The sequence below is a fragment of the Sinohyriopsis cumingii genome, chromosome 7, assembly GCF_028554795.1.
Source record: "Sinohyriopsis cumingii isolate HCF-2022 chromosome 7, ASM2855479v2, whole genome shotgun sequence".
In the NCBI taxonomy this organism is placed as follows: Eukaryota; Metazoa; Mollusca; class Bivalvia; order Unionida; family Unionidae; genus Sinohyriopsis; species Sinohyriopsis cumingii.
In genome coordinates, this window is record NC_142967.1 from 82,780,946 (window position 1) to 82,797,948 (window position 17,003).

General features: G+C 36.1%; 1 protein-coding gene across 1 annotated transcript in view; it reads left to right on the forward strand.

The window, feature by feature from the left end:
* The window catches only part of LOC149795636 (cytoplasmic polyadenylation element-binding protein 2-like), a 106,889-nt gene that overhangs the window by 67,648 nt on the left and 22,238 nt on the right, over nt 1-17,003 (forward strand). Inside the window, exons 4-6 of the mRNA XM_089965465.1 lie at nt 4,192-4,281; nt 8,147-8,265; nt 16,431-16,545. Coding sequence (XP_089821591.1) covers nt 4,192-4,281; nt 8,147-8,265; nt 16,431-16,545 — 324 coding nt within the window. The remainder of the gene's footprint in view (nt 1-4,191; nt 4,282-8,146; nt 8,266-16,430; nt 16,546-17,003) is intronic.

Genomic DNA, 17,003 nt, shown 5'->3' on the forward strand with positions numbered 1-17,003 from the left:
AAAGCCATCAAGAATATCAGAAGTTATTATAATTTTATTAAATTTACTTGCGTGAAAATTATGGAGCCTTCATCAGACACCAATCGTTAATGTAAAGTTGATAGACAAAACTGCTCATTTTAATTAGTATGTTCATTCCATAATAAATTATATACTGTTGTAAAGGTACCTGTATTTTTTTTGGGTTCATTTCCAGGATTGCTGTCAATCCACACATATTTATACTTTTATATTTGAATTGTTTGAAAACCACAAGTTAATACAGAATTCAAAAAAAGTTGTATAACATATGTAGTTATTGTCACTTGTGCAACAGAATTGGTACTGCATCACAAATGGTGGCTCTGTTAATGTGATGTTCCTGTCCTCTAACCTGCTTTTGCTTTACACTCAACACATACTCCTACAACTCCTACATCCTCACAACATCATAACCAGCAGTAGGTCGCTCTTGATTCACAATTGGGGCATACATTTTTGTTTTGACATCACCAATGAGATTTTCATCTAGATCTTCAGCAAAGACCTGAAAGGTTGGATACTCTTTGTTGATCAAGTTAGCATTAGAATCCCTTGCAGTAATATAGGTTTATGTACACTTGCCAACATAAGGTAGCAGAATAAATGTCTCTCATGTATCCTAGCATCTGGTCAAAATATCAGTACCCTTCGTGTGTGTCTGATAAACCTGAAGAATACTGAAAACTTGCACAGATGCGTTCTAACCATCATTGGCTCTATAATTAACTGCCTTAATTGTTAGAACATCAAACAATGCACAACCATAAACCTAATAATGCCTTCATTGGTAGAACATCAGCCAATGCACAAACATAAATGGAATGTCATCATTGTGTAAAACATCAACCAAGGCACAAACATAAACCTAATAATCCTTAATTGTTGGAACATCAACTGGTTTCCCTTTTGGTGACCTGACCATGGTGGAGTGGTGTCTTTCTGTGCTTCTGTTCTGCATAAATGTTGATTTCTACGCACTGAGGGTCAAAGATCTTGTGAAGATAGAAAGGATTAGGTATAGTGTTCTGTAAATAACAGTTGAATCCAGTCCTGAAGAAGCTTGACATTTTAAATTGAAGCAGAGTATGACTGTAACGGTGAGAGTTTAGGCTTTGCCATCTAGATTCATGGTATGATTGTGAAGGAGATGGAGTTATGGAGTTCTTTATCATTCATTGTAAAATTGTCCCAAGCATCATCTACAATTGAAATAATATAAGATTTGCAATTTTTTTTCCAAAGATAATCAATCTAGTTGGAATTTGAGACCTTTTAAACAATTTAATTTCTTCAGGGCTTTGTTGGAAATGTATTTAATTATGTGTGTGCCAAGTGGCACCACTGGATAATATAATACCCAGATGTTTTTGCTGAGAAACCTCTTGTATGTTTGTTTTGGCATGCATAATATAAGGATGGTTGTTCTGGCTCTGTTTTTGGGTTATTAGCATTGATTCAATCTCGTCTGGATTAAATGTAACTAATCAATGTCTGGACCATTCATGTATGTTTTGAATACCAGTGTTTAAGATTTCACCAGCTGTGATCTGGTTATCAGCTATTATATATAATGCAGTATCATCAGCAAATAGTCTGATTGATGATTCTATATTCTCCACAACATCATGGATGAAAATTACAAATAATATTGGATCCAAAATTGACCCCTGGGGAACTCCAGCATTAATGCATTGAACATCTAAAGTATTTAGAATTTATAATAACTTGTTTTCTTGACAGCAAATAACTTTCAAATCATAACAGATTTCCATAAATGCCGATACTTTTTAATTTTGAGAGCAAGCTTTGTGCCAAACTCTATCAAAAGCCTTGCTAATACAGAATAAAATGTTCCTAATCTCCTTTCCTTGTATTGTAAATGTTTGTTTACTGGTATGTTGTTGAATCACCGGTAAAAACCTGACTGATTGTGTCAGTTTGTTTTGTGTTGAACAATATAATTGTTTAAGTATTTATTACACTTCTCAAAAACTTAAAGTACATAGTAAAGATATAAAGTGATAGTTTGACACAGTGGTTTTAGAACCTTTCTTATGCACAGGTATTATGTTTGCTAATTTCCCAGCGATCTTGAAACACTGAAGTTTGCAGGGAGATATTGAATAAGTTGCATAGTGGATATTTAATTGACTGCAATATTTTGCACCAATTTAGGGTGTAGTAATTCAAGGCCATATGCTTTCGATGGATTTAGGCCTACATAGACAGTATAAACATCATCCTCAGTTATTTTAATCTCAGCAAGTGGAGGATATGTTAAATCACGTAGTGCTAACTTGTGAATTTGTGGTAAATTTTCAGTTTGTATAGTTGACTGCACACAAAAGAAATCATTGAAAAGTTTTGCCTTTTCTTCATTCTCACTTACAACCTTGTCATTCTCAATCAAATATTTGCATGATTTCATTTTGACCTTCCTTGAATTTCTCTATTCAGTTTCCACAAGTCTTTTGGGTTTCCATGTGAATACCTGATTCTTTCCATCAGTGTGTTGTAATAATTACATTTAGATTTCCTAATCTTGTTAATAACCATGTTCCTCTTTTGCCTATAGAGAAACCATTGCCTGGGATTTTGTGTGTGTTCGATTGGTCTTACCATCACTTTCTCTGCCCTATAAATTTCGTAATTTCATATGCAACCAAAGTGAATTGTGTTTGCAAATAATGACATGCTTGTGTGGGGCACATTTCCTTAATGCGTTCTTGATGATACTAATAAAATTCTCTATGCTGACATTGACATTATTTTCATTAATTACACTGTCCAAAGCGAAAGACACAAGTATTGAATTCAAAAGAGTATAATTCCTTGGTCATATAACCAGATTTCTCTTTCATAACATGGTAATTCTGAGATGGTAAATTTAAAGGTAGCATTTATAGGACAGGGGTAATGAAAACCGTCATTGTGAAATGGGTCCAAAACATTAGCAGAGTATACAAAGTCAGGGTTTGATGCCAAAATAAGATCAATCATGGTCTCGGAATGCTCAGCTCTGTAAAATTCGTTGGTTGGAAAATGGTGAAAATTACATGACTGGTACAACAGTGACATTTTGTTATTTGGAAGGAGACAGTTTTCATTAAAATCTCCCATTAAAATTATATAGCCAGAGTTAGTGGATTGGGCTCCCTCTGTACTTAATTTGAGATGTTCCCAAACAGATGCATCGCAGCTGGGTGGTTTGTATATTCCTGCTATTAACAATATAAGCTATCTGCCTGTCCACTTATCCTTCCTTTGGAAACATGCATACACATACATTGATACTACCTTTAAAAATAAAATGAAAAAACCAAGTTGGTGTTGTTTGAGTTATAAATATTATGTGATGTAACCCCATCAGACTGAATTTTAATCCCTAATTTCAAATGCAGTGTGTCATAAATGACCCTTGGGCTAGAATAAACATTGCTAACAGAAGTTTTGAAAATGCTGGGCCTGTCCTGATTTTGGAACCTTAAGATACCTATGTATAATGTAGTTTGAATTAAACTATAGCCAATATGAAAGGCATAAATCTTAATCTGCCAGCACAATTATATGATTAGTACGAGTCTGCATTTATGTTATTTGAAATTGGGTTTAAGTTATACATGGATATAGAGGTTGTAGTTAGTTTGATATATACTAAAGAGCAGGACATTTGGACCAGAAAATTCTGATCTCTTCAGGTCTGATTAATGTGTTACAGAACCAAACTCACGAATTAACAGGATATAATGTGTAATGTTCCAATTATGCACAAGTAGTAGAACCAGTTGAATCATGTTTTGCCCTTTTTGATTTGTTGATTTGTTAGCATTCCGCCATATGATGATTTACTAAGTGTGGGTGTGTTTGAAGGGAAAGGTACATGGATGGTGTAAGTACCAGAATGAATGCATCAGTGAATATTGAATTGAATTTTGTAATGTTTTACACAATGGACATTTTGCCTATATGAACAAGTTTTCATCAGTAAAGACAGATGGACCAACACTAATTTCCAAGATTGCTAAAACGGTCACTAGCTTGCCTTTGTATGTTGGTTGTCTTGTTGCTGAATTCCCTTGTCATGATCTCTCGATCTCTCTCTCGTATATATATTTTTGGATTTTATACTTTTTGTCCATTGTTTTCATATTTTGACTTATTTTATTACAGAGGAGATAACAGGGGCTTTCCGAAGGTTTGGTCCATTGGTTGTTGACTGGCCGCACAAGGCTGAGAGCAAGTCATATTTCCCTCCTAAAGGTGAGTTTGATCTGGAGAAGGTTGAAATCAATGCTTAGTTTTGAGAATAAATTGTTATGGATGTCTGCTGCTGACAAATGTACATTTTTCAGGTGACTTTGAATGATGGAAAGAATTAAGACTGTCGGTACAGTACAACCTGTCTTGTGAGACCACCAGTCTTGAGAGACCACATTTTCAATGCACAAATTTATTGATTATATGGCATTGTGACCTGTTACGAGAGACCACCTGTCTTGAGAGACCATACTTTTTTTGGCAAAAGAGGTGGTCTTTCAAGACAGGTTCTACTGTATTTATGTACCAACAAACTTTAAAATGTGTTTCGTATTTTAAAAATTGATTGTTTTTCAATAATGCCCCTAAGAATCTGACTATTCTTTTCCTACAACTGTAAACCCATACCCAGGATGACTTTGATCAATGATTGACAGCAACAACACAGCACTAGAAGTAGAGTTTGGCTTATCTCTTAGATTGATTCAGGCATTATAATGCTATACACATATGGTATATTTCTGCCTCCTCATTCTATTAAAATAGACAACTTAGTTAGTGATGGCACTCTTGCATTTCTCAGATTACTAAAATGTAGTATTGGAGTGCTGCTGCAGCTTAACACATAAGGGGGCTTAGAGGCAAGTTGCATCATATGTAGTTTCTGTCAAATCAAAGCATGAAGCCCATAAAGACAATCGCGGACTCACCTTCTGGTGCTGTTTGTGACTAATTGCTGTTGCACAAAACAATTAAAATTGCCTACCCCACTAATGTTTCATAGATGTTAATCCAAGCTCAATCTGTCGCTTTTTTCTTCATTCCATTTGTGCTGTAGCCATGGCACAGTGATTGATAAATTCATTTGTTTAATATATAATAATGACAAATCTACATCATTCCTGATACCAGTGTTGCAGAAGAAGGAATTTTCTCCTTGTGTGGCACTGTTTTCAAATTCATGTGCAGAGAAATCAAACTGCTGCAAAGAAATTAAGGAACAAGGAGTACAGTGAAGCCAGAATAGATTTTACATGGCACTGAAAAAAAGAGTCTGAAGGAAAGTCTGAATTATTTTGCACAGCTTGTGAAAAAAAGCAAATATTGTAAATGGATTCACAAAAGGATCTAAAAATTGTCAGTGATTGGTATTGGTTGATCATCAGAATAGTTAATGTTCTATAAATAGATTTCAAATGGGTAATGTTTTAATATTTAATTTATGAAATGAGTTGAATAATCTCCAGTTTTTGCAAGCCTTGGTAAGCAAAGCTGGACATTGTTCAACCAGTTTCATAAATTCGATATTAAATAATTAACCATTGGAGATGGTGTTTATCACATAGTTTTATTTAAATGGAAATAGTTTAGAGAGAAAGAACAAGGAATAATTCTGTCCATTCTGACTCAGATGCTAAACCTTTCATATGTTGTGCATAAACTAATATCCCCAGATGCTACAGAGGTCTTGGAAATGCTTAATTATGCGTATCTGGATGCAAATGTTTGATCTGGGACGCAGAAATCAGCCATGCTGGAGTCCTCTGCATGCACTTTTTTGTTGCAAACAAGAAACTATCACAACACAATAAATATATTCTAATCACTATGAAAAATTAAACAATGCTTTTATTAAGTTTGTTTCTGACTTCCTTTGATCAGAGGTCATTGGCTTGCTTTGATGAAGGTTCATGTGTTATTGAAGGCACCTCTAAAGGCAATGCTTCAAAGGTAATCAGTTTTCTTTGAAATTGCAGCAAAACTATTTTCTCTCTACATTTTTTAATAAAAGAAATTGCTGTCACCTGGTTGACTAGTCATTTCCCATTCTTGCCTTCAGAGGTGATCAATCGTAGCTAGTCAGTTGAATGGCTGTTTTCATTATAATATGGCATACAGTACCAAGGCCAGACATCAGCATAAGCGGATTATGATATAACAGTGCACTGTTAGGGTGATTTGTCAAAATGAAACAAGGATTTGTTTATGTAAGATTAGTTTTCATTGCATTTTTATATCCACGGTTGCAGCTTCCTGTCATGCTGCCTTTGAATTTCTCTACTCCAAACCCAAGACTATATACAGTTTTTGTTAGCCAAAAATGTCGTCACCAAAAATATCACCAGATAGTATATTTTGTTACTAATAAGGGGAAAAAATCACAATTTGCAATGTTGTCGAAGCACAGTGATCCCTGATTGTAGCCATATACATATTGCATGCAACCTTGAAATAAGACATGTCGAAAGTTCAACAAAATGCCATTTGGAAATTTGGAAAAGTATTTTGGGGTTAAATGGAAAACTGATGGAAGATTTTAACGAGATTCAGAGCTGTCCTAAAGTTGCTACAACTGATAGTTCAGATGGGACATTAGCTAAGTGTAGTACGTGATGCCTGGGTTAGAGTTTGGAATAAAAACTTTCTTTGGATTGACAAAATTCATTCTGATCGACAAACAAGAGCTCTATGCCAGCGGTGTATAGAATGTGGAAATGAAACTCAATGGCAACTACTGGTTATTCTAGTCTGCAAAGTTCCACATTTTCTAGGAATGAGACCACCTTCTTGCTAGGTCATCATAAAATCATTGAACTGCCCAGTGACAGAAGCCAGTGCAACTCTGCTTCAAGTGTACAGAGATGTATTTCCAGACCTTGCAGTTCTAGCTGCAATTGTGTTGGTGTCACCATTGACATCTGTGGCATGCGAGAGAGGATTCAGTGTGCAGAAAAAATAAGATGAAGGGCAGGTCCAGAAAAAAACATAAGACCTTAACACAATTGATGCGAGTCAAAGAAGAGGGACCTAACATGGAGGAATACGATCCAAAGCCAAGCATCAGAAAATTTTGTGAAATGCGACTTAGACAAAAGAGAACTATATTTTGTAGTCAAAGAATATAATTATACATGATACCAATTTTAATACATAATTTTTAAAGAATAATAAATAATTACAAATAATTAAAACTGACAAGGTTTTGTGTCTGTTTATTCATATTGTTTTAATGGACATTTAGCCACTTCAGCATGCTTCTGGATGGGGACTGCAACCTTTGCCTGTGAGACTCCTATTTTTTACCAAATTAGGAGTCCTGTACTCCTAGTTTTAAAACCCTAGTGAGACCTCTGTGCTAGTTATGCAGTTCTATAACCTATAACATTTAAAAGTTTAAACTGTTACAAGTTATAATTCAAATAGCAACTGTCCTTCCAAATCAATAGAACATTTGACACAGGTCATTGTTTTTTCAACAATGGAACTCCATTGAAAACTCTAGTACAATATGATGGATGAGCCATTCAGTATATATGTATGTATGTATGTATGTATGCATGCTTGCATGCATGCATGTATGTATGTATAAGTTATAATGTTTTAACCTAAACTGTGTCAATTCCACTACTAAACGTTCCAGTTGTTGGATATTCACATGAACAGAGGATTACTGGATGCAGAAAATCTAGATATAATGTATTTGTGACTGGACATTTGCATTATTTGATATAGAACAGCACGATAGACATAGACAAATCTGAGTAATATCTGCTCACAAATTGTGCACGGAAAAGGCAGATTTATAAATCTTTGAGCCATCACTTCACCACGTCTGTGCAGTTTTTAATGACCTCAGTTCTGTGAATACTGCTATTTTTAAAAATAAACTTATGGTTCACTGACATGTGACTAAGTGACCAAGTTTGTTTCAGGATGATTACCACAACTATAAAGGTCCCATCAAAAGGGATGTACTAAAATGTTGTCAGTTAGATATAAATTTTTTTTAATATTTTGACACTTTTGCAATAATATCATGTTAGAGACATTATTGTTTATAATATGGTCCCATTGTAATATATTTCAGGGTATTGTTTCCTGCTGTTTCAAGATGAGATGTCAGTCCAGGCCTTGATTGAATCCTGCATGATGGATGATGACAAACTGTACTGGTGTGTCTCAAGCCCTACAATGAAGGACAAGCCTGTATGTCTACATTTATCATCACTATCAGTACAGCACATTTATAAGAAACCTGCTAGGATTCCAAAATCACTTTGGAATAATCAGAAATGTATTGTATCTGTATTTGCATTAACCATGTTTTACTGTATATCTACTTAGTTTCAGACAGCACTGTTTTCTTGCAGCCAGCAGAAGTAGCTTTGTACCATTTCTACATACTGATAAATGCCACTGTCTGTTAACATTTTCAAAAACCTATTAATTTATAAGATTACTTACAATTACTTTTCACATTACGATTGTTGGGAGGTATCCCATTTTCAGTAATCATTTTTTAAAAATTTCATAAAAGTTAATTTTAAGCTACAGTACGTACAAAGTGTGTTGGCCATCTTAGACTCACATCTAGGTAGATTCCACTTTTTTTCTATGCCTTTAAGACAGTGACATCTTGTGTTTTTGTTGCCTGTTGAAACATAGGTAGGTCAGTGGACAGCATAGATTTTTCTTTTCCAAGTTCATTTCATTATGTGTGTGTGTATGTGTGGAGATCCACACACACACATATTGGCCCCCCCCCCCACACGGCCACCCTCTCTGCACTGGGAAAGTGACCATATAAGACAGGTGGCCTTTCCAGATGGGACTGTATTTATGAGGTGTATGTATATGTTGCTAATTGCACAATATTGCAGTTTAATTATGCAGACAAAACTTTTGTAGAATAATCAAAATTTCTAGTTTATCAAGGATATTATACATGTTCTGTCACATGATTTTACGGTCTTTGTCTGGTACCCTGTTTTGTTCAAGATTAATTTCTCTGTGTGTTAATCCACAAAGTCTGTATTTAGCCTATGCTGACCATGTTACGATCTTGACATCCAGTCGTCTAAAAAACAAAACAACAGTGTATAAAGCCCAAAGCTTTTTCAAAATATTGCTGACCCCATTTCCCCTAAATGTCTGCGTTAATAATACTAAACTTATTGATACATGTATGAAAACCTGACATCCAGAAACAGACACTGGGGAAAGATAATTGGACTACTTACCTTACTGTATACCTTACTGTATGAATTCCATATTAGTTTTGGACACGTGTTAATAATAAAATGTGGCCACTTGTGAGGGGTAAATTATTACATGTTTGCACTATTTTGTCTGTTGGTCACATTAGAGGGGTGGCCTTTCTTGAGGCTTACGTTTGGACACAAACTCGTCGGTGCCAAAGGATTCTGGCCTTAAGTGGGTTGTTGCTGGTCAGGGGGGCTATTCATGAGGGGGACCACTGTGTGTGTACAATGATCCCACAATAAATTGCTTATAACACAATGTCTGGTGTGGATCTTGTGTTATTTTTTTTTTTAATTGGCCCCAATGTGTTGAATATAAAGAAATTTGTGCTTAGATTATGTAAATCATCAACAATGACAGTGCCCAAAAAGTTAGAATGAACATTGTGAAATTTGCATGTTTTAATAAAGAAATCACATATTTTGTTAGATTTATTGGAAAAATCTGTTCGCAATAAAGTAGTCCACCTCTTATAAGGCCACCCCTATTGCAGCAGGGAAGTGGCCTTATAATGAGGGTGGCCTTTCTAGAGGAGGATGACAAATGTGAATAGTAAATACATATGAAGAAAGTCACAAGTACATTTAATTCTAAAACATTTAATATTTTCGTTTAAAAAATTACTTGCATGTTGTGAAATAAATGTAAAACAAACTGTTTCATCATTTTCAAAAGAATGTTATGAATAACCATTGATATAGTTTTAAAACTGTCTTTATAATTATGTTACAGATCACATCATCTGTCACTTTTTTGGTAACAGGCTAAAAAAAAAAAACCAGTCTCGTCACAGTTAAAAATATCCTTGCAATCATATCCCCTGCATATATCATTTAGTCTTTTGTTCCAATCTTCGACAACTTCATTATTTACATCAGTTAAGGACAGAACACTTAATATTGTGTCGCACTTGAAATCTGTGCAACCATCCATTACTTGCGGTAAAGTCGTCATATCACAATTAAACTGACAAAATTTTGGCTTTTTTTTTGTCATTCAAATCAGGATACAAACATCTCCTGGCTCAAGCAATCGTCCTTTCTCTGTCCATTTCACCTTCCCACTTCTGCAGAATTGTTTCCTTACCTTTCACGATATTGTTTATCAGAGTCTTTCTGACATTAGTTTTCTGCAAGGATCCTCGGCCCCCCGCCCAGTCAGTTGAATTAATTACTTTCACTTTCTCTTCTAAACTGAGAATTTTTCTTTTGCTCGATGACATGTTGATCTTTTTGCAGTAAGTTATTCATGTTGCCAACTACAATACAGATAAAACAATTTTTTATGCTTCTAAACAAATTGCTATGTTTTTAAAGGAAGTGATCTTGTCATGTGATTCGTTAGTTGCAGTCTGGTACCCTATTGTTTTTACACATTTCTTTACACTAAGTGAGAGAAGCCAAAATGGCTTCGATATGTACCATTAACATCACGCAGATTTGACTTTGCAGCCGTTAGGATTTGTAATCTTGACAATTATTGTCAGTAGTAATAGCCACTAATTATCAAAGTGAACAAGCTCAACATCTTACTAAGGGAAGCCATAAAGGCTATCAAACCATTTTCCTGCTGACTTGTGTATTGTACATCAATACTGCCACTTCTCAGCTGTTACTACTGTTCAATAATTGTAATCTTAACAATTATCAGAGTGACGAAACCGTACATCTTATGATAACACAGCAGTAAGGCTAATTGGATTACATGTACTTACCCTTTTGAATGGAATAAAATTTGAGTCTTTCTCGGCTTTATGGAATAAATGTGGCTTCTCGTGAGGCGTAAATGTTATAATATTAACCTTCATGGTACATGTACTTTAGTCAACACTTCTTTCAGTAATGAAAACCTGACATCAGGAAACAGAAATCGGATTACATAACATACGTTATGAATAAAATACTGGTTCTGGCTACATATTAAAATAAAATGTGGTCACTTGTGAGGGGTAAATTTTATATTATTGCACTAATATGCTGGCCGCTGGTCGCGTTACCCGGGTGGCCTTTCGTGAGGGGTACTTTTGAACACAAACTCGTTGGTGCCAACAGATTCTGGCAGTAAGGAGTGGGTGGCTGCTAGTCAGGGGGGCCATTCAAGACGGGGACTACTGTACACTGTAAATTCTATTTCATTGTAAGCATTGTAATTTTGGCATATTCTGTTCTGTTATAACATCAAAATATGAATCAGCCATCACATTGATACCCACAAGCACTTCTGTGAGACACTAATTAAGTGCCAGCTGTATTTTGATTTACAGCTTGGGGAGTGTATGTTACATTGTAAAAATCAATTAAAGGAGAATTGCAATGACGACACTTTTAGGTTTTTACCTAAAATAATTTAGCTAACCTTGTTATAAGACCCAATGAGTTTATGCTATGGCCCATTATTTGCCTGTCAACACTTTGTTTTTACCACTTTGAAGTCTCCCTGTTTTAATCAGACTTTTATATGGGTTTATATAAACAGAATCGCAGATGAGTTCGATAATGGGTAAAATCTATGCACATAAAATGAATTGATCTTATGCCTGCTTGGCTAACCATTTTGATCAGACTTGGAAATTATGCTTAAATCAATAACATATCACATGAATTCGTACTAAGTGGTGTTCTTGCATCTGATTGATCTTGTTGCCTGTAATTTTGATCAGACCTGGAATATATTCTAACATTAAAATATCGGATGAGTTCAGTAATGAATGAGATTAACTTGCATCTGATTGGCTGAGCTTGTTGAATCACATTTAAAATATATTGCTTGCATCATTAAGATGTACATTTGTGGCTGCTACCTCATGTTCTGCAAAGAGTTGGAACATTCACTGCTCATATCAGTCTCATAGCCCCACAGTGGCTTCAACAGTTGTGGTTCAGTAATCTTCTAGACCTCTGATGGAGCAACACAAGTCTCTTCCCCACAGGAATTATCTTCTGTCACAATACAAGGGATCCCTCCTACACATCAACCCACACATTTTCCACCTTTACATGTGGTTTGTCTCAAGTGATTTGTCCGTCAGGACATGTTTTCAGGCTGGGTTGCCAGCTGTTTCATTCTAGCCAGGAGTGCTTTGACATCCGAGGTCCATGATGCCAGGTGGTGAATCTTCCGTGATCAGTGAAATAGGAAACATGTTGATTCTAGTTATCCCTCTGTAACTTCATTGCTGATTTTATTTTCTCTCTTTTGAGAACAGAAGATGCTCAGCATTAGCTATCGAGGACTATAGAGCTGCAATTCCAATACAATTAAATGGTCTTTATCCAAAGGCTCCTATGAACCACTTAGTGAGGCGTCCTTTCAGGACCTCCCACTCATGACTAATTTTTACTGCCTCTAGCATCTGTGAGAAGGTGCAGCAAGATTTATGCCGTAACTGTTGACACAAAGAAATACATTTCTCTTCTTTGTCAATGATGATTTTTAGAGCTCATTGCTGCCTTTCTTAATCATTCCTCCTTGAAGGACTTCATGATGGCAGCATTGTGGTAGTACCATTCTGCCATTTGCTCTAGTACCTCTGCTCGTTAGCATCTTCGGCAACCTGTGTGGCCCCTCCAGAAGGAACAGCTGAATAATCCTGGGAGTCCCCATCCCAATGGGAGATGTCAGTCACTTGTCATGTTTAGGGCAGCGTGTGCTCTCTGCTGAGAGAGAAGTGGTGCACTGCTTACCTCTTGCCCCAAGTAGTGTATTGCTTCCTCACATTAGGGACATTGTGAATCACACACAAGCTCGGGAATTTTTTTCTCTGTGACCTGTCATTGTGGCAACAGCATGTGGCCCAAAGAGATACCAATATTCTATAACATGGACTTCTCCCTCAATGCCGAGTGCATTACATACCTTTTTATTACATACCTTTACATGCCCAGTGCACGAGTGGATTTACATCCTACTGAGTTGTCCACTCTGTCGTGATGTGTTCACATGGAATATGGACTGTGGGTTTTTTTTAGCACAAAAAAGGATTAAGCTGCACAATAGCAATGAGTATAAGTATTGTAAAATTTCAGTTAGTTTACCCACCCCACCCCACCACAACCTGGGAAGTAAAACAACATTTTTGAATAAAAGAAATTACAGTATGTTTTCTTTTCAGCATTTTATACATTTTCAAGCAGGAAGTAGTTGGTAGACTTAGGATTGTCTAATATCACCACACACATACATGCACATGTCACTGCACATGAGCACAACAATAAATAACATTTAAAAAAAATTTGCACCAAATTTCTTTCTTTAAAAATCCATTGGACAGGTGAATACAGTCTTGACTAGATGTAGTCTTTGCAGCTGTCAATAGTTCATTAGGGTGTTTGAAAGCGATTCAAGTGTCATTAGAGTACTTCTTTTTACTTGTTAGAAACTGGAAGCTGCTGCTATTCATCCTTACCCCAAAAAATTGTTTTGGTGTGGGGAGGGGGGAAAGCTACCCAGCTCCAGATCAGAGGACTATGGCACTTATTGCCTGCTATCTTAAGTGGGATCATCTGTTCATGTATGCCTTTCCACCTTGCAGAAAGATTTTGCTGATGCTCCACCAAGTCTGGAGCTCCACTGTTTGGCTCATCCTGGTAGCCCATTGTGGTTCCAACTATTGTGGTTTGCAACCTACTCGAGCTCTAGGTAGACAAATTCAGGTGATTACCTCAGAGAAGAAACTTGCTGTCACAGCACAGATGGTCTCTGCTCCAAAATGGCCCAGAGATTATCAACATTCACACTTGGCTTATCTCAAATGATTGATCCATCCCTTGTCCATGCATCCATGTCCGCCAAATTGAGGGTGCAATCCATCATCTATTACATGTATACTGAACATATGTGATCTTGCATTATGCATTCTCAATGGCCAGTTAAAAAAAATGAGCACTCACAGTAGAGCATTTGACAGTTGTTTCATTAAGTAAAGGAATATGGCAAATTCAAAGAATCAAACCAGTTTAAATTGTTGCTTCATACTACCGTATGATGGCTTGCATGATAATGGCTGAACAAAAATCCGATGCTGAAAGTGTATAGTTACTGGACAATTTAGACACAGGATTTTTAGTATCACATTAATGAAAATGTTTTATGATCCCAAATTCAGCTTTCTCCCATTAATAAACTCTGATGACCTCTGGGTTTCATTTATGTATGGATCCATGGAGTTCAGAAGTAGGACACCTTGTTTTTGTGTGTTATTATATTATTTAAATTTTTTAATTTGTTTTATTGTTGGAATATGATATAATCCCATACTTCCCTTTCTTCATATACTACCATCACCCTCATCTTGTGTCATGGGTTGGTACTGGGGTTAAAATGTAGGACACATTATTATTATTATTATTATTATTATTATTATTATTAATTGGACCGCTCCGGTGGCCTAGTGGTTAGAGTGTCCGCCTCAGATGTGGGAGGTTGTGGGTTCGATCCCCGGTCGAGTCATACCAAAGACTTACAAAATGGTACTAACAGCTGCCTCGCTTGGCACTCAGCATTAAGAGGTTAGTGTTAGGACTGGTCGGCCTGGTGTCAGGATAATGTGACTGGGTGGGACATCATCCCACATGTCTGCGGCATGATGCCCCAGTGCTAGACATTACTATAAACTGTCACACTGCGACATCGTAGCAATATGACTGGAAAATTGTCAAAGCTACATTAAAAATCCAAATCACACACACATTATTAACTGGAACTTAATCCAATTCAGTGCATTAATTGAATATTATGTGACATCATGTTGGTGATCATCATCATTATTATTAATATTATTATTATTATTATTGTTATTATTATTAATTGGAGCTTAATCCAATTCAGTGCATTGATTGAATATCATTTCATCATATTCGTACCCTTTAGCTTGTACCACTCCAGCTCTTGGATTTGTCTTTGGGTCAAACAGTGTGATAATTTGTTGGTTATTAGCTTTTCACGTCATAGACCAGATTAGTTTATGGAATGGTCTGTTGTCTGTCAGAGGTACATCCATCCATTTGCACAAGTTTGTTGTGGCTATTCCTCATGAACTATTTGGTGGATTGCCATGAACTTAAACATACACATTCAGCCTAAGGTGTACTTGGTCCTAAATGAAAATGATGCCGCTCAGATATGCAGTATGGCCACCACAGCAGCCATCTTGAAAATGTTGTTATCCTAAGTAGAAAGTTGTATCAACATGAGCTCATTGTCAAAAGACTTGAGGCTACCACAGCAACCATTATGGCTGTCATTGTGGACAGCTTGAAAATCATCTTTTTTTTTTTACTCCTGAATGGATGATGTAATCAGTGTTGGCATTTCATTAAAACACAGATAATATCTAGTTGGTCTTAAATGAAGATGGTGCTAATTTGATGTCCAGTATGGCAACAATGGCAGCCATCTTAAAAAATCTTATTATAGCTTCACCAGAACAAAAAGTCACATTTACTGTAAATAGCACAACCAACTTCCTTTAGATCAACTATACATCATAAGTCATCTGGTGAAAACCCCAGGTAAATTACAGATGACTTCTTATGATGTCTCGTTCATCTAAAGGAAGTTGGTTGTCAGTCTAATATCCAATATGGCTGTGACAGTGGCCACCATGAAACTTTGTCATTGCTCCTCTTAGATGAGACGTTTCCCCAGATGACATTCTTAATGTCTGGTTGGTACTAAATGACAATGAGGCATGGACACAATGGCCTTCATCTTGAAAACTTTTTATTACTTGTATTCCTAAACGGAAAGTCATAGGGAGTTTGACAGAATAATTATCCGATACAATAGGTCCTGAATGAAAATAGTGCTCATGTGACCTCAGTTATGACTGCTACAGTGAACAGGTTTAAAAATGCTTTTTACTAATTCTGTTAATGGAATGGTCATATCAACATAGCGTTTTCCCCAGAAGTCTTCTGATGGTGTCTGATTTATTATTACTACTACTGAAGAAAAATGCTGCTGATCTCAAGAGTATCAGATGATCCCTGGAAAATCTTTTTGAACAGTAGAGTTTCAGCCCTTTCAAGGGACACTTGATTCATGTTGGGTTTTTTTCCCCTATTATTTTAAATATCTACATTATCCTCTTTACCTCTTATACTTTACAGGTCCAAATTAGACCTTGGAATCTGAGTGACTCGGATTTTGTGATGGATGGGTCCCAGCCATTGGACCCAAGAAAGACTATCTTTGTTGGTGGAGTACCCAGGCCTTTGAGAGCAGGTATTTACATCAAGATTTTGAAGACCATGGATTCATGCATAATTATTTAAAATGATTGTTGCAGCTTTTGAACCCTTGTATGATGACCTTTCATATGTCATATGGCATCTGGTGGTATCTGTTAGACCAAGTATCTGTACTTCTTATAATCTGCTAGGAAGATTTCACATTTATATTCATACCAAGGACTAGTTGGTCCTAAGTGATAAGGATACCAGCTGGACATCCATTTTGGCCATCATACTGACCAGTTTGAAAATCTGGTTGCTTGTATTTCTTCTGAATAGATTGACATATTCACTTCTTGTAATATCTGGTTGGTCCTTTATAACATTGATATCAGTCTAATATTCATTATGACCATAATAGTGACCATCTGAAAAAAGTTTATCACTGCTTTTAATGAATGGTCATATTGGCTTGAAGTTTTCACTGAACTTAAAAATGGTGTCCATCTG